The sequence below is a fragment of the Anser brachyrhynchus genome, assembly GCF_964034855.1.
Source record: "Anser brachyrhynchus genome assembly, chromosome: 14".
In the NCBI taxonomy this organism is placed as follows: Eukaryota; Metazoa; Chordata; class Aves; order Anseriformes; family Anatidae; genus Anser; species Anser brachyrhynchus.
The window spans coordinates 5,894,425-5,912,949 of NC_137709.1; the positions used below are offsets into that span (position 1 = coordinate 5,894,425).

Here is an 18,525-nt window from a genome sequence, read left to right on the forward strand (position 1 = left end):
TTACTATATTGTATTATTTTGCTAGAACATGGGGCTTTTTGCCTGCGGATTAGTTGCAGAAGTGTCTAAGGAAGGGTACCTAAGATAAAAACAGCTTCAACGGGCTTAGGATTGCTATATGCAGGTCTGAATTTCCCTGGAAAATTTCTGTGGTGTACAGAATTGGGAAGGTCAGACTCCACTAAATCAGAAGAAGCCACAAGACATTTCCATTAAGTGACGTCTAGTGAGAGGAAGGGGAGAAGCAACCATAGCACTTCAGTAGAAGAATTCCATTCTAATTGTGACAATATGCAGAGAAATAACTAGGAAATTCCAGTTTCTAAGCAACCCCTGGTGCTTAAAGAAAGAACTGAAATGAAAACCTCTATAAAAAAAGCTACTAGCAGTACAGCCATCAAATACAGAAACAGGCCTTTTCTGATTAAGCTAAATAATTCCAAAGTGAGAACATCTAGAAAAATTAAAAGTGTAGTTAGCAGAACTGCAAAAAATCATTTTTAACCACGGAGTTTTATTTTTATTTTTTAAAGTCTGAGAGTCCAACCAGCTGTAGTTATTCACTAGTAACAGCAAACTTGGACATGGATAACCCTATAAAGGGGAAGCCAGTAAAAACCTCAACTTTCAGCATTGCTCTAGACCAGCAATAATCTAATTGTAGACTGCTTAACACAGAGCAATTGCTCTCTGAATCACCGAGCACCATACAAGAATCAAAGATGCCTCACAGAAAGACTAACCTCTGTAAACTGTCATAAAAAAGCAAGCAAACTCAGATTCTGATATAACTTAATATTTCAAAGTCCCCACCATAAACAGCCAGTTGGAGACATGCTACTGCATAAATTCTTCAGTTGCACATGCTTTGTAGAATGCTAGACCTGCTGTTATATTATGTTTGCTTTTCATCTCAGCCAGGTTTGAAACACCTGTAAGATCTTAGGAGTCAGCTATTTCCTCAAGCCAAATCTCCCATATCCCTTCTACAGAAGAAAATGTTCCTTATTGGATAAAGTGTACACTAAAGCTAAGTAACTTCTTTCAGAGTTATTGGCGTATTTCACTATATTGCATACATGTAAACATCATTAGAGAACAGGCTGTTTCAAATAGCATCATCTGTGTACTGCCAAGAGCACTTTAGCAATGGTTTATGTGGCAAAAGAGTACTCAGGCAAAAAAGAATTATAGTGAAAGAGATTGCATTTTATTTACCTTGATGAGTCATCGTGACAGGTTCTTCACTGGATATATTGTTGTAAATGACCACAGCTGTAGCATTATGTGAAGCCGCTCGCAGTATTTTCTCTCTAAACGTACAGTTTCCTCGCTGTAGTAAAGCAATCCACTGCTTGGTGTTCGGTGGAACTTGGAAACGTGTTCGAGGGTCGCAGCCCAGGCGATCTGCAACTGAAATTGGACACACGTTCAGACAAACGGCAATTTGTTAGACCATCCAAAAAGAAAAATAATTCAGCAAAACTTGAAGCTAGTTTTTGTTATGCACTAGGAAGCTACTGCCCTCTGGTTAATACAGTCTAAAGCTAATTGCATTCTTAAGGCAAAAAAGTCTTCTTTAGAAGCTCAATCTCGCACGCTGAAGGCTGTCACTATATGCCCAAGAATTAGGCTCAGTAACACGAGCTATTTTTAACTCCAGTGCAGCTAGAACAGTGAATTTACATTTGAATCAATACCTGCCTACAGGCTGAAAAACACTAGAATATGGTTCATATGCTATAGGCACTTACCAAACAGCTCTTTATTAGTCATTCTGGGTAGGGTAACTTTTTTTTTTTGTTTTAATGCAGTCATAAACATCACTGCAGTGGAAAGTATAACTAAACAAAGGAGGCTGTGAACACGAGGGTTCAGAGCGGTTATCTGCCGTGTGCAGGCTACTGTAAAAAAGGACGACAGTAAGAGCTGATGTTGTAAAAACCCCGCAGCAACATCGGCTTTTTACACATGCACATTTTGTCTACAGGGAAGTGCATTCGAATTTATGAGGAAACAAATGGTTTTGCAAACACGATGCACTCCAGTTGTTAGCTAAACAGCTACCGATGCTGCAAAAGTAATAGAAATGGCAAATGCCAGACATATCTAATTTCAACAGTATGCAAAGGTTTTTTTTTTTTTGTATTTTTTGACGCTGTAACGTATCCTGGAGCAACCAAAACCCACACGATCTGTGTACAAAGCGTACAAATGCAATGTGGAAGATGGCTTCACAGTGCAGCAGCTGAAACTGATGAAAGATGTTTCTGTTTACACAAGTGCAGACCTGCACTCCAGTCTGACACACTGGTGGCGATATTAAGGAATTTTTAGAAATTCAGAGCCAGAAGCAACTTAAAATACACATTTACCCTGTCAAATGTCACGTCATCTCTGGCTACTAAAAATGGTTGGGATAAAGGGTGGTTTTTCAAGACGCTTTATCTACAACAATTTATCTACATAATAGTTCTGAAAACTGTTGCAGTTCATAAGAGATTGAAATGAAGCGTCTCATAAAATTTCGTTTTAATGAAGCGAGTTCGTCAGCTCAGGCTAGGGAATTTCAGCACGAGGCCTACCACAAAAGCATCCAGTTTAAGGTATTAGCTGGAAACAAAACAGAAGTGCTTTCAGCTTAACAAAGCTCAGGTTAAAACATTTGACAGATAAGACTATTGGGCTATTTAAATCTTATCTGAAAGAGACTTTTCTCTGCTTACTCAAAGAAAATTAGCGCAGATGAAGCTCTATCACAGCAGTCACACAGGAAATCGTTTCATCTCTTCATCTGGGCTTGAAAGGCCTCTCCCCGCCCCGGTAGAAGGAGGGCGGGCAGCCAGATATAAGCAAATACTTCTCACAGTCTCGTTTTTCAGGACTGTATTAAGACATTTCAGGCTTGGAAGGCTATCTGCAGTATTTTTATACTTGTAGGGGTTTTAAGTTTTTTGTTCCTCCCTTTATATTTTTATTCTTGCATTTTCCCTGGGATCACGGAACTGAAATATAGATTCTTGAGGCCAAATTTTAGAGAGTATTTCCCCCCGTTGCTCTGACATTATTACTTTAATCCCCTTGGAAACTGCTGACCAGCACTGATCCCACAAAGTTGTTCTGGCGCATCAGGAAGAGCAAGGATCACAGGGGTACGCTCACAGCCACTGCAGTCCTTAATACAAGACAACAGGGCTTTTTTAAGAGGAATTGTAGTCCTTATCCGAAATACAACAGAACCACACCACGGCACACGTGCAACCAACCTTGCCGGCCTCCATTAAGATAAAAGCCCTTCCCTGTTTTGTGCACGCTTCCCACTTAAAAATGAGAGGGGGAAGCACCAGCAAACTACGACAGGAAGTTTTGCAAGCCTTGAAAGCTCAAACAAAAAAAAATAATCACATTCTTCTCTAGTGAAAACAGATTCAAGATTCTCAGGTGTGAAACAGCCTCTGAAAGCTACCATTCACTAAATGGTCACTGTTCCACAGAGCCTCCTCAGGCTGCTAAAATTAACTCTGAAAGCAGATACTGCGGCCAAAAATTCTGTAATATACGGGAAGGAAGAAGAGCAGGAACCCTACCGATTATGCACATGGACCGAGAGTGATCGCTTCAGTGCAATCAAAGCTAAAATACAGAGCGGTAACAAAAATGGCCTCAAAATCTAGATTACGTGTTATTAACTAGAATGGAAAATCAAAAGCAATAAAAGGGAAAAGGCATCTGGAAAAGGGAGGTAGCATTCCGAAAAGTCTGTTATACAATCCGGTTTTATAAAGCTTATGTAGGCACCTTTAAACTCCAAATTTCAAGCCACACAAATTGAAACGCTGACAGGGAAAGCAGTAAGAGATAAAAACAGCATCTGTGGGAAAAGTAGCACAAATTTTCTACCACAGTAGAGATCAAAGTCTCTCAGAGCTGTGGACAGAGCTACAAAACGTTACTGGACCAACAAGATTAGGAAGCGAGATGTCCCAATACTGAAGCTTTCCAGGCGTAGACCAACAACCACCACGACACAAACAGCATGTTATCACTGATGAGGTGATTTGGTATGTCCTGATGAAGATTTAACTGACAATATTACTTTTGCACTAAGTAACAATAATATTACTGAAAATCTTTTTTTTTTTTTTTTTAAATACACCTGAACTGAGTAACTACAAGTCACTTGAGAATTAGTACAAAGTCACAACCCACTTTACATTAGCATCCTATTTACATCACACAGATGTTAAGGAAACTGTTTGCTTTTAACCAAATAAAATTCAGGAACAATAGTGAAAAGTCCGTTTTTCTCTGCTCATCTTTACAATACACTTAATACGCTCCAAAAAGAGGCCAAGTCTTATAGGCATGCTCAGCCTTCCAACATAGCCAGCTGGCTACAATAAAACATCTGCTATACACCTAACCTGCCAGGCACATCAATTTGCATTGTAAGGGACAGATAAATGAACAGTGTCAGCAGGAATCATCATTGATAGCTCCCCATTACCATGTCATCTACGCTCAGTTGTCCAAAGTCCAGTTGGGATCTAGAAGACTGGGACTTGCAAATATTACCTGGATGATGTCCACGCCAGAATGAAAAGCGCTTTCACATTAAATTAGAGTTATTCTAAAACAAATAGCTCATACATAAAAAGATATGATCAGAAGTCACTCATGCAACTTTATAATTGCAGAAAACGTAGGGAAACAGCTTCCTGTATGGTTATAGGCACGCTACTGTTCAAGATGATTTGAAATATAAGTTATTTACTCCACCTTTCCTTTCTTTGTGTCTGCCTATGTATCAAGAACACGTTGGCAAAAAGATAGTTTTCTGTTAAGAGTGGTAACCTGCTGGGTTAAAGAGCGATGTTCAATTTCCTTGTAAATACCTCCCTCCCTACTGTAAGCCCCACCACCACCGAGGAGCCTCTTTCCAGAAGCATCAGCTGGGATTTCAGCACCCACAAGTCAGGCTGCATGTTTGTTCCAGCTTTAGGAGAGCTTCAGTTTCCTCTTGCACAACACACAAGACTGCTCAACTTGCATATAATCGTTTCTCTCTTTTTTTTTTTTTTTTTTTTTTTTAAGTTCAAGAGCCCTTCCCACTGAAGGACGGTACTATTTGTGACAGCATTTTAGGGACTCATGTGAAAGAAGTTGATACTACAATAGATCCAACCAGGCTTCCTCAGCTGCTGAAGATTGAAGCCTACATCTGAACAGCAACTGAACAGCAACAGCGCTTTCCTCCTCATCTTTTCCAGTTGCTCACCAGGTCCTTTAGCTTTCCCCTCCAAGAGGGAGGGCCCGTTTTGTGGTAGCAAAAATGAAATGAATAGGTCAGCTGTCAGAGCAATAAAGGCTTTGTGAGAAGTACACACCTGCCTGAACGTAGACTCTGTTCCCTTCTACCTCTGAACCACAGCTGGGTTTGCTTTCCTTCCCATACGGGGTGTTCACGCTGCTTTCGCTCTGTCCAGCGCACACCTGCGATGGCCCACTTCAAAAGAAAGGCCATGGCTGCAGTGTTGTCTGTTATCAAGGCTTTGCCCCCCTTTCAACAGGGAAAGCTCAGTTCCAGAACCCCACCATCCTGGGCATTAGCTATTTGATATCATTCTTTATCTTATTCCCCCCCCCCCCCCTTTTTTTTTAAATGGTCAGATACCTCGACTGACCGCATCTCAGCTAACGCTCTGTTCTCTCAGGCCAGCATCAGTCGCCAGGGCTGGTCTCGACTACACGTACAGAAATCGTTTCACAGTCTGACCTTCAGTCACTGTAATACAATAGGTGGAAAGACACCATCGATATCTGAGGGGAGCACATCCGAAGACTCACTGGGAAAGAAGGCAGCCTGCGGAAGACGCAATCCCACGCAGCCCGCGCTGCCCAGGGGGGCACCACGCGGTGCACCCGACTGCAGAACAGACCCGTGCAACGCGATTACGTTCCTGATAAACAAAAAGGATAAAGTTTCCAGAAAGGGAATTCAGCTGGGGAATTTATAAGAGCAGCACAGCAGCATTGATTCTTTCCTATTTCAGGGAAGGCTCCTCGTACTTGCTATCCAATTACGGCTTAATAGCACACCTGTAACACGCACATTTTCTCCAACACATTGGTACTTGTGTTATTATCAGCACAGCCCTTTCTCAAGCCAGTTATAATTCCTGCTTTTTAAAAGTTGCATTAATGAGTTACATGTGGCAGCATTTTATTTTCAGCAGCTATTTCAGGTAATTGCTTTGACTAAAGTTGGCTTTACCACCAGGAGAAACTCTTTGCACAAGAGGCAATCTTGTTTCAGGGAAGAAGTTAAACAAAAGAAAGTCAGCGAAGCCGAGTCCCGTAATAGTTAATCTCGTTAGCTCAATAAGTGTACAATTACAGCTATAAACTGCAATATAAAGACCAGTTTTGTTATCACTTAATGACTACTAATTAAGCTGGATACTGAGACGAGTGGTAAAGGATGCATGCACAGCACACACTTTTCCCTCCACTAAGCTGCACTTCTTGATGCATTTGCTTGTTCCGTTTTCTTACGGCTTGATGTTTTGTATTCCGGGCAGGAGGGAACACGCACTTCTGCCTGGATATCACCGAAAGCTCTGCAGTTCCCAGGAAAGTGTCATTTTAGACCTTCTGCAGCTAAAACCTGTTCACATAACACATTTATAAAGTGTCACTGCTACAGAACGCTATAGCACCACACACAAGCTATACCTCCAACCCTGCTCTCACGCCAGTATTTGTTCCCTACCTCCACCTTGTCCTAAGGTGCTTTTTTCTGCTTTCTAAAGCACTGTCCCAGTCCCCAGGGACATGACCCAGGGCCCAGGAGCTCTCACACAGCATCACCTGCCCTGCGTGCAGCCCATCCCATCCCACCCCTAGGCTTGGACTCACCGCCAGCATTTCAGTTCCATCGGTCCCACCTCCGTCACCCCCTGGCCTCCCCACCCGAGCACCCAACCCAACAAACCTTGCCTCCTGCTGGCTGCCAGCAAGGGAACTGCTGAGATCACGCCAGGCTCTGCTCCCAGCCCTCAGGTTCCCATCCAAGCCCAGAGAAATCAGAGCAACCCCAAGCTGACAGCCACGGGAGAGCCCTGCTAAGCACGGATAACATTTCTGGGGGAACTAATCCCCAAAGCGCAGCAGTTTCTACCCAGAATCAAAGGCAGTTTTCCGTGACCTCTGGCTCAGCTTGAGATAGCGAGAGGAAGGCGCTGGCCAGGCCCCGTGCAAGCCGGGGGCAGAACGCCCATGCATGCACCTAAGGCGAGAGTTTTGGGTGAAGTATCTCGTTCCACGTGGTTACCACAAAAATAACCAAATAAGGGACTGAATGGGAAGTGCTCAGTAGCCTTACCGAACAGATGACACAAACCTGACCCGTGCTGTCAGAAAAGCTGCATTTATTTGGCTGTTAAGACACACTTTGCTATTACGCTCCCATGCAGGATGACGGGAACAGTTTTTGATACTCCACAAGCACCCAGATCCGGAAGCTCTTTAAAACTGCCTTCCAGTAAGAAGTCATTTGAGTCATAACAAAAGACTAAGAGGTTAGGGGACGTAAGAAGAGGACCTAGAGGTGGAGGACCTAGAGGTGGAAGAACTGAAGAAAGCTCGAGAGGGAAACTGAGCTGGTACGGAGCATTTAGCATGCCTGGAGAGATGTGCACACGCGGGTGCTGTACGTGCACCCGATGGCCAGCTGCATCAGACAAATCACTCAAGCTCCACTTTTACAAGCAGCCATGGATTTACTGCCGTATCACTTACAGAGCAGCACTGCTTTTGAAAGCCAGTATCAATTTCATACGAGGGTCTATAAAAAGTCCAGGGAGGCTGTGCTTTGATACATGTATTGACATGGCAAGGTTGAACTGAAGAGAAGAGATTCTGCTAAAGAAACAGAAGTGACTGAATTTGTTCTGCACTGCAATTTAAATGATGGGTAATCACAAGGGACTGACAACTTCAAAAATAATAAAATTGTGGGCATATTCAAGAACACAAGTTAACAAGCAACCCTACAGCGCAACACCTAACATCCCAGGCTGTGCTACTACAAAGGGTGTATGCTCAGCTGCAGAGCACTGACCCTAAACTAGTAAACTTGGGAACTAGTAAATCCATCTACTTCCCTGCAAGCAAGGAATAAAGGATCTTAAGGCAGCATGTGAAATGTGACTTTGAAGACATTTTAGCTCTCATGCAGATGACCCAATCCAGTGGTCTGTGAACGGGTCAGTTCCTGACTCCAATGCAGTTTCAAAGCCAAGGTATCTCCAAACAGTTGCAGAGGGCTTTTCTTCTCCAAATGCAGGAGAACTGGGGATCGAGCAGATCATTTACTGCTCTAGCTGCAGAGGCTGGCACTAGCTACTTGTGTTAAAAGCTATTAAGGAAAAAAAAAAAAAAAACCTTGCAAACAAGTGCTACAGCAATATAAACTGGCTGATAAAAAGGCATTAGAGCAATCACTGACAGCAGAACAGCACGGCCTTATCAAAGCCAGATATAACACAACAGAAGAATGAAATCATGACTCTTAAGCGTTCAAGAACATCTTAACTAAGAGCATAACATACTCCAGATTTTCCTGCTACATGAAATATTTTAAAACCACATTAAGCGTGTCTTGGAAGAATTAAAACAAAATGCCTAGTATATAACCGTCTATACAGAACACTTCAGAAGAATTTTAGAGGAAGACGACAGCAGCAGCACTCGCTTTAACTACCTTCTGTTGACAAACAGTAGGAGAGAACTGAACCTCCCCAACAACCAACAACAAAGTTTTAATGACTGCAGCATGTCAAAACTGCAGTAATTCAGGCCTGCAGTTTCACAATTCCTGCTGTGCTTTCTCACTGAAATTATTCATCACCAAGGTATAAAAATACTCCTTACAGGGTGCTGAGTTATTTGGCTCTCCCCTCACCATTAGCTTGTGGTGAAGAAGCTGTCAGCCCCTCTGTGCTTTAATCTCACTTTAGTGAAGACGGTGCGTTGGAAGAGATCAGAGCAAGAGAAGTAGATTTAAAAGTAATCAGTATCAAAAGTTTTTCCTTGACAAATAATACAGCTACTAAAAGAATTAAGAGATGTGACACCCTGCACGTATCAGAACACAACAGCCTTAACCCTAAACCCTTAACCCCAAATACCTCTTGCAATAACTGGTGGGTGCCCAGCACTGTCAGGGCAGCCTCCTTTAACGCAGAGGACACGAGTTGGGGTGTCTGAGGGATACCAGGAAGCAGAAGATGAAGGGAAGACGGAGCCTACCCGGTGAGAGCTGACCGAAAGCATCGCTAAAGGTAAGACTTGAAGTATGAATGAAAGTCCTTTTGCAGCAGGCTTGCTCAAGGATTTATTCCCTCACTCTGCCCCCACAAAGGTGCTATTTAAATATATTCTAATTAACACTTCATAAAGCTAATGAAATAGAGCTTCAATGAAACCGGCAAGCATGTACAGATGCACAGCCTGCTCCATATATACTAGTAGCAGGTAAGAAGCTGCCTAGCAGGAGGTATTTGGCTCTGAAGAAGCATCAAAATATTTTCCTGATCTTAAGATTTGGTAAATCCTCAGGAGGTTTTAATAATACAGTAGTTATTGACTCTTCAGAAAAAAAAAGAGACAAAACAAAAACAAACCCTCTTAATATTCACCGCTTGCAGCCTAGTTTTAATTGATTATATTATTTAATGCATTATTCAGAGCTTTACTGCCCAGAAGACAGGTTGGGACCACTGTGATCCATCAAGCAGTCCATTTCTTAAAAGATGGCAGTTGAGATAGTGTCATGAAAGGTTTTTAAAATAAGATACTATTAAAATCACATCATTGTGACTGAATGCCTCATTTCAAACAAAAACCAAGATAATACTCTCACCCGTTTAAGTTAGCATTCTCTATAAACCTAACATTTCTCAGAAAAGAACGAATGGACAACAGCCTCACTTAATAAAAATAAAACTGAGAAGCACGACGCAGCGTTCAGCACTACAAAGTTGAGCACATTTTGGCCTGGACACGAGAGTAACAGCCCGATGGCTCCAGTCATTCAGAGTCTTGATGGACAGCTTAAAAAGCATTTTTGTGAAACGTTCACTCAATAATCATGACTCCATGCAGCTGCAAAAGCTTAAGGCCTTCCAGATGCATATCCATCGCAGTGAGCACCGTGCAGCTGCTCTGACATTCACAGCAATGCTGTAACCATGCTGCTAGCCATCTCTACCGACTCTTTGTAGCTTAGAAATAAAGCCTACATCCCTCCACACGACCAGCCTACTCGGACTAAACCCATTATGCTTCGCTGAGCTGTTATTGAAGCCAGATCATGGATTTTTTTTTTTTCTTTTTTCCCCGTGGGCAACTTCTCCCTGCTCTTTTCCCAGAGCTCTCTAGGAAAGTCTGCAAAGCTCAGACAAAGGCCAACCGCCTCGCTGACGAGCGAGAAGAGGCCGAGGTGGGCAGAAACGGGAGCGGATGGAGTGGCAAGGAGCGGGGACCCCTGGCAGCAGTAGTGGGGACCCCCAGGCAGCATCGGGGACCCCCAACAGCATCAGAGACCCCTGGCAAGTGCAGTTGGGACCCTGAGCAGCATCGGGGACCCCTGGCAAGTGCAATGGGGACCCCCAACAGCATCAGAGACCCTTGGCAAGTGCAGTGGGGACCCCCAGCAGCATCGGGGACCCCTGACAGGCGCAGCGGGGACCCCCAGCAGAGGCAGGGACCCCCCGCCAGCTCCTCCCCCCCCCCCAGGCCGTTACCTCCGTTGATGGGCACGGGAGCCACCAGCAGGCCCTTGACCTCCACCTTGGGGGAATCCTGCCCGTAGCGGCCGCGGTCGATCCTGAGCAGCGTGGGGCCGCCCCGCTCGGGGCTCAGCACCGTCACGTTGATGAGGGCGGTGTAGTACGCCTGGCTGGCGTTGTCGGCTCCGGCCGGCCAGAGCCAGCAGTGCCACAGCAGCAGCAGCAGCACCGAGGAGCCGCCGGTCGGGGGCCGCCGGCCCCGCCGCGGGTTCATCTTCGCCTCCGGGCGGAACCGAACCGGCGGTCACGGCTGACCTGGGGCCGGGCCCCCCGCTCCGGTCCGGCACGGGGGGGTGGCAGCGAGGCACGTTATCCCATCTGCCGGCCCGGGGAGGGAGACGGAGCGAAAGCAGGCGGCGGGAGGGGGGGGAGGAGAGCGCGGGCTCATGCCATGGGAGGAGCCAGGGAAGTGGCGGCGGGTCCCGCTCCGCTGAGGGGCTGGGGGGGGGGTAGGGGTAGGGGCGAGCCCCTCTCCGCCGGCCCCGCAGCTCAGGGCGCCGCGCTCATGCTGCCGCCGGGGGGACGCGGGCGGGCACCGGGGGCGAGGAGGAGGAGGAAGAGGAGGCGGTCCCCGCAGGCGGCCGCTGGGCTGAGGCTCGGCTTAGTGCGGCGGGCGGCGCGATCCGCTGCTGGCCCGGCCGGCTGCCCCGGCCGGCGGCTGCCGCCCCATGCCCGGCCCTGCCCTGCCCTGCCCGGCTCCGCTCCGCGGCCGCCCCGCTCCGCGCCCGGCGCCCCGACTGCAGCCCGGCGCCGCCCGCACTGCGCAGGCGCGCTACGCCCCGCCCGGCGCCACGAGGGCGAGGGGCGGGGCATGCGTAAGCCACGCCCCCCATGGAGGGTGGGTGGAGTCACGGGGAGTGACGTCACGCGGGCGGGCGGTGGTGGCTGGGGGCGCCCGCCGCTGTGAGGGGCTGCGGGGGTGTGGGGGCTGCCCCGGCTCCTCAGCGCCGCTCCCCGGCCTCGAAGCCGTCAAAAATAAACACGGGGGAGCTTAAAAGCACGCGTGGGTGGGGAGGAGGGAGAGCTGCAGGTGTGAAGGGCTGTGGGCAGCTCGGCCTCAGCCCGCGACTGCCCCTTCCTAGCGTGGGGTTCCTTATTTGTGCGGTGCTGAAAGGGGAAGCCTCACCCGCACTGAAACGTGAATAAACGCAAATCGCGTGAAACGCTGTAAAGCAGGACCTGAGGAATCGCTCTCTTGCTTACAAAGGCTTTGAGCCACTTCATGACCAGAAAAGTAACTAAACAGCGTAACGGCCTGCTCTGTTTTTGAAAAGCAAATTATCTGGAAATTATTTATGGCAAGGAAAAGTACCGCAGGGCTGTGGGTTAGGATATTTTCTAAATTTCCAAACGAGTAACTGTGCTGCTGTTCTTCTGAGATACTGTCTCCCTGGTGACTTCCCCAGCTGCTCTGCGAGGCCCTCTGATAAGCATTTTGCTTAACCTAAGCATCTTCTCAAACTGTTCTCTTGGAAGGTTTTGTAGTTTATCCACTCGTGATGCACCTAGTCACACGTGTGTAAGATAACACACTAAAAGCACGTTCTATTTATTACATTTAGCTGCAACTGTGGGTCTAAGCCTTCCCTCAGAGAGTCCCGTGTCGTTCCCAAGGAAGGCAGGAGGCTTTGCAAACCTGCGTCTCTGAGCAGAGGGGAGCCGCGGGGTCTGCTAAAGGCACGTTGCTTGTGGCGCTGTTAAGATCCTCTGAGATGCTGTCTATGAAAACCTCCATAGAAATGTCAATACAATCCAGGAAATGTTTCTGAAGCATCAGCTGAATGTTCTGTTTCTGTTTTTTTTCTCTTTTTTTTTTCTTTTTTTTTTTTTTTTGCCATTCTTGGCAAATGCTGGGTGAGGAACCAAAGGCCGGTAATGGCCCCTCAACATTTCACCATGCCTTTCACCCCAGATGGAGGAGCAACAGGAGGGCAAGAGTCATGGCAAACACACTGATACTGCTCTGTGCAGACCATGGTCCCGAGCCATCGTTCCTGCAGAGCAGATATTAGTTTGATTTTTCAGCACTATGACCTCTGCATCCAGCCTCCCCACTTCCCTTTTCTAACCACAAGAAAGGTCTGCTTTTCGTTCTGCTTTGTCCCGTTTCCTGCAGTCTGTGTTTCTGCTCCACACAACCAGCACGGCCATGAGCGCTCCTCTGCGCCTGCCCACAGCCCGGCAGCGGTCAAAGCCCTCTGGACGGACACAGCTTCCCTTCGCTCTGGCTGCAATGGCCACCTCAGGGACACGTCCCCTGCTCTCCTCATGCTGAGGCACAGCACACGGCAGCCATGTCTCCGCTGGTGGCCGTGTGGCAGGGCCCTTTTTGTTGTCAGCCAAATGGCTCTGAGGTCTTCACAGGTCACCGCGTGGGTGAAGACAGAGCAGTGCCGGGTTTCACCCTGGCTCCCCTTGTTTGTTTCGGGGGGAGAAATGGCCATGTACCCCTTAACGTTGCATCCAGTGCTCCCCCAGCCTACATCCCGTCGCTCCCATGGAGCTCAATGGAGCACGCTTCCCCCTGTGCCCGCGGCCCCGCCGCCATTTTCCCCTCCCGAGGCCCGCGGCCGCCCACGGGCTGAGGGCGCCACCTGCGGGGCCTCCCCGGGGAGCGCCCGGCGAGAGGCGGCGGCTCCGCGGCGGGGCCGGGGCGCTGAGGAGAAGGGGGCGGCCCGGGGGGCACCGCGGTGCGGTGAAGGAGGGCGACAGGGGCCGAGGGGCGGCCTCTGGAGGCCAGGAACCGGGCCCTGGGGCGGCGAGGATGGGAGAGGGTGCGGGAGAGATGGCGGAGGGGTGAGGGTGCTGGTCCCGTCAGCAAGCTTAACCAGCGCGTATCCGGCTTCGTCATGAGAAAGGGCCGAGTTTCATCCTGCATGGAAATGCCACACAGCCCAGCTGTTTCCTTGAGGATGTGGGAAACGCAAAGGGACACAAAAGTAAAAATAATAAAGCCGAAATGTGCTAATTGTGCAGGGTTGCCTCTGCAAGCTGGAGCGGGGATGTCCTGAGCCGCGCTGGGAGCTGGGGCCGAGCGGAGCCTGTGGGCAGCGGCTGCCTCCAGGAACCAGAGCGCTGCTGCCAGTTACGACTTTATTCATTTTCACATTTAGATATTACAACAAAACTCTTAATGACAAAGGATAACAAGTACAATAGGAGGAGAGGAAAGAAAGCAGTGTTCTAACTGGTTTGATACATAACGGTGAACTTCCAGAGACAAGACTCAACAGGAGTTATGAAAACTCACGTACGCTCACTGGTAGGAGAAATTCACGCATGCAAACACCCACTCACCCACAAAACACTCACACAAACCACACTTTTGTACTCACACATAACCCATGTTGTAACCTACTTGCTTCCGAGGCAGTCCACTGAAACATTGAATGCTGCTGTAGCAACAACAGGTACCAGGTTAAAATATTGCAATATAAATGAAGTGTTACTTGATACACAGGTTTTTCTTCAAAGACGCACGTGTATTTGCAAGTAGGGGACCAAACACTTTGTTTTCATGAAGGAGAAATGTCCTCTCAACACCAACACTTTGTAGGGAAAAATGAGACTGTGTGTAGACTGGGAACGGTCATTTTAAAAGAGGGTGATGATAAATAGCTTAGCTTCAGTTACATGTTCCAGTAAAAGGCCTGAACAAAACAAAACAGTGCACTGTGAATAGAACAGGCACAAATATCGAACCTGGGTTTTAAAAGCTGAAATACTTCCTTGTAGCTGTGGAAAGACAGACAACGCTGTTGCCTCTCATCTCAAAACCAGAACAAACCAGCTTCTTTTCATGCTCACATTTATCTGAAGACTGTAAAAAAAATGCCAGAAATAATGCAAGAGTGTGGGGAAGGGTATCAGGTTTGTACACTCTAATTTTAGTATACTTTTAAGAGAGCAAAAGTACAATTGTCTCAACAACTCTTCAGTATCCCACACTACAATTGTTCCTCCTCATCAGGAGTGTCTGAAAGAGGAGCCAGCATTTGCTCGTATTAAGGCTACATTGTTCGTGCCAGGCTGTTGATGCAGATACAATACAATCTGATTCTTTCCCCCCTCCAAGATGGTACAAAATAGAGAAAATAAACTTCTGTGGGGTTGGGATGATTTGAATGTTTAAATTCAGATGTCACTTCAGTGCTTTCCCCAGTGTGAAGCAGGGGATCTTTAACAATAGCTCTAATGAAGTAACCCTTCTCCACAATGATGCCTGTGAGCAATTTACAGCTGAACCTAAAGCCCCAGTGCAGCTGTCCCGGCCTACTGGGAGTGCTGACAGCCAGCCAGAGCGCTCAGATGCCTCCGTCCCATTTCTGCTGAGGAATCCCGCCAGTGCCCTGCAAATGCCTGGCTTTGCTAGCATGTTTCTAGCCCTCACTTGTAGCTACTTTGGAATTACGTTTTTCAACTGTTAATTAATTTATAGACATCTTTCTTGGGCCTTCTCTCAGACAGGGCTGTGTTTCCAGGCAGAGAACTGTTTGTGAAGCACCGGAAACAAGAAAATGTGGGCCCTACACTGCACATTACCAAGAGAGCAGCCTGAATTCAGCTCTGTCTGTCATCTTCCACCCACGTGAATCCTGGTGGAGACCCCCAGCAGCACAGGGCACAGGCAGCCTTCCTTCTGTCAAAGAAACCACCCATCCAAAAACCAGGGCAAGACGAGGGCAGGAGAATTTGGCCTGGCCTAGACCCCATTGTCTGTCCTACTTCCCTGGCCTGGCTCTCCAGCATCTCCTGCCAGAAGGATTCTTACTGAGTCATAACAATTACTTAAAGATATTTAAATTCCTGGCAACTTCGGGGGACGCCAGCAGAAGTCAGGGAATTAATTGTCACATGCAGTTTCTAATTCCATGTCCTGAGCCAGCTTGGCTCAAGCCGGTCCAGTTTTGTGCCTCTTTTTGCCATGGAAATCACAACCATGTCATCCTGCTGCCATGAAATGGGAGGGGAACATCGGGTGCTCTGCACAGGCTTAGAGAATCTGAATGACAGCCACGCTTTTCCCATGTGCTAAATAAATTTTCCCCATTACACTTGTGCAGACAACTATAATTAAGACTTGGGAAAGTCATCCATAAGGACTCGCAGGCTCATGTCAGGAAATACCTTCTGCTGTAAGAGAAGTACAGTTTGGGAAAACAGTGTGTCTGGCAGGAAACACAATTTTACAAGTCCAAACCCTTGCCTATATGCACAGAGGTGTGGCCTGCAGGCAGAAACCCCCCGGTGCTGAGATGCCCTGGTGCAAGGAGCTCTGCCAGCCTCTGGCGTGTGGGAGAAGGGAAGATGACAAGCTGTTCAGACGAGCCTCTTCGCCCAGACTCCTGGTGGTGATGTAACCGTGCTCTGTGGCTGAGCTCTTGCATTATGAGCAGGATGGAAAGAAGTAGGTGGAAAGTAGTGAGGCAGCAGCACAGAAATCTGTTGAGAGGGGCTGTGGAGGTTCCCCAGAGCTCTGATTCATGTGGTTACCTTTTAGAAATAAAGGGCCCAAGTGATGAGATGGTTCCTCAGCAAATAGATGTTTCTCAGTCCTCCAGAGACAGGTACGCTGTGCTGGTGGCTCTGCAATGGAAACTGGAGAGGAGCCCATGGTGCAGAGAGTGCCTCTGTAGAGCCAGGGAACCAGGGTGGCAGGAAAGGTCATGGTGCAGAACTGTCCATCCAGAAGGGTGAGGGCTTGGGCCCTGGCCAGGCACTGCCCTCTGGTGCTCAGCGCTGCCAACGCAAGGAGATGCAGCCCAGAGCACCTCGTTGCTGGAGCTGTGTTCCTTCCATTGTTTCAAAAACCCTTGCAGCAACTTGAAAATAAACATTTCACTCCCTACCACTTACATGCTTTTCCTTTCAGCAAACAACCCATTTTCACTCTATGTTTAGAAGCCAGCTGAAATTAGCACAGCCTTGCTTTAATTTCTCACTCGAGCAACAAATGATCTCAGCACTGCTCTTGGAGAAGGGGAAGGCAAGAGCAGGAGACCTGTGAGCAACCTGCTCCCAGCACAGAGAATATAAAACCCCGTCTCACACAGCGCCTGCAGAAAGAGTGGCTATTTATCTCACTGGGAGGACTCTAGCCATCAGCTGGTGACCTACTCAGCGCTGGCTGTGTTGAGATGGCTGAAAAAACCCCAGTGGTAATGTAGATTGACAGGTCGCCACCAGCAGAAATGAGAGGGGTGTGGGTGTTGCTTGCAGAGGATATAGAGGCTGGGTGCACACTGGTGCCTCCCCAGAGCGAACAGCGTGCACGAACATTTACAAAGATCCCTTGGGATCTCTCTGTACACCTCTTCAAAACGTCCTGCTCTTGCTGCTACCACCACTAGGGATTTCTTCCCTTTGATTCTGCTCCGCGACTCAGCAGCTGACATCATGAGGAGAGGAGGAGGAAGCAATCCAAGGAAAAACATTCAGGCTGCACACCAGGAAGAAACTTGAGACTCAGGCAGATCTATTTATATCTGACCTGAAATGGGCTTTCTGAATGGGAAGCTGATCTGAGTGGAGGCTGGATGCTAGGCAGAAGGTGCTGTAGTGCTGAACACAGGCACCCACTCGCCAGGAGAATGCATCTGTCTGAGCCACAGAAATAAAAGAAACCCGAGGAATCAGCAAGGTGCTCTCTCCAGTTCCGGCACAGAGAAGTTGCAGCTGGAGGTGCTGCGTGGGCCGTCAAGCTGCGGTTCCAAGGACATCAGTGTTCCCCATCTGGTTTTGGGTGGGTTCCCTGCTGGGGTTGGGTGTAGGTTGAAGGGGAAGCTCTGAGTGACCCCGATGATGTGCCTGGAGGGTGGAAGGGGATGCCTCAGCAGGGCGTCTCCAGGGCCTGATGCCATTAGTACTGCTCGGAGAAGAAGGAAGCGTGGAGAGTGGGGGGACTGGCCCCCTCTCCAGGCGGGGTGCAGCTGCCATCCTCAGAGTGTTCTGACAGCTCCCCGTATTCACTGTTGTAAAAAGTCTGGCCTCCGACCTGGGACCCGTACAACGGCCGACATCTGCCCCGCAGGTCTGACTGTTCCCCTGGCAGCTCTGCAGTTCGGCTGGGCCCTTTACTGCTGCGAGGGAGAGAGACAAAGAAGGTCAGTCTGAGCACTCCTGGAAAGCCTCTGTCCTGCTTAGAGAGATCCCAGGTTCAGGAGACATCATCTGTTAATGCACGGGGCAGCGGTGGGGTCAGGAACGGACATACACCTTCACTTCAAAGCCCAACACCAGGTCTTGCTCTAAACTTAACCACAGCCCGTATGTGTTGTAAAAACCCTGCGTGTAACCCAGCCACAGAGTTATATGAAGTTATTTTACCTCCTCTAGATAGCTCTCGGAAGCCCAGGGAAGGGTTGGGACCCCAACGAGCAGGGAGAGGCAGGAGACATTATCTCAATTGCTCCTAGACCTGGCAGGAGTAACAGAAGCTGATACAAGCCAACAGCGAGGATGGGGGAGAAGAGACAAAGGAAGACAACGAAGAGGATGTGGGAGGAAAGCAGCAACCACATCTCTGCGCCTGCCAACACCAGGTGACAAACAAGAGGTCACAAGAGCAGGGACACATTCAAGGGGAGGTTTAAGGGCAGTGTTTGCTAGGGGATGGGCCCTCAGGAAGCCCACGGTGTAGGAGACAACAGGAAGGTGCCTTAGGGAAAAGAGG

At 48.2% G+C, this 18,525-nt stretch overlaps 2 protein-coding genes across 5 annotated transcripts in view; both read right to left on the reverse strand.

The window, feature by feature from the left end:
• RNF130 (ring finger protein 130) overlaps positions 1–11,612 on the reverse strand; it is a 53,106-nt gene extending 41,494 nt beyond the window's left edge. The window contains exons 1-2 of one of the 2 annotated variants that reach the window (XM_080555121.1): positions 10,809–11,612; positions 1,219–1,413 (exon numbers count right to left, since the gene is read on the reverse strand). In XM_080555121.1, the coding sequence (XP_080411247.1) occupies positions 1,219–1,413; positions 10,809–11,067 (454 nt within the window). In that variant the 5' untranslated portion in view covers positions 11,068–11,612. The remainder of the gene's footprint in view (positions 1–1,218; positions 1,414–10,808) is intronic. The other variant, XM_080555120.1, reaches the window with a different exon arrangement.
• A 2,320-nt stretch (positions 11,613–13,932) lies between these two features.
• FLT4 (fms related receptor tyrosine kinase 4) overlaps positions 13,933–18,525 on the reverse strand; it is a 56,934-nt gene continuing 52,341 nt past the window's right edge. The window contains exon 30 of one of the 3 annotated variants that reach the window (XM_080555098.1): positions 13,933–17,929. In XM_080555098.1, coding sequence (XP_080411224.1) covers positions 17,713–17,929 — 217 coding nt within the window. In that variant the 3' untranslated portion in view covers positions 13,933–17,712. Of the gene's footprint in view, positions 17,933–18,525 lie in introns of all 3 variants that reach the window. The other 2 variants (XM_080555097.1, XM_080555099.1) reach the window with 2 other exon arrangements.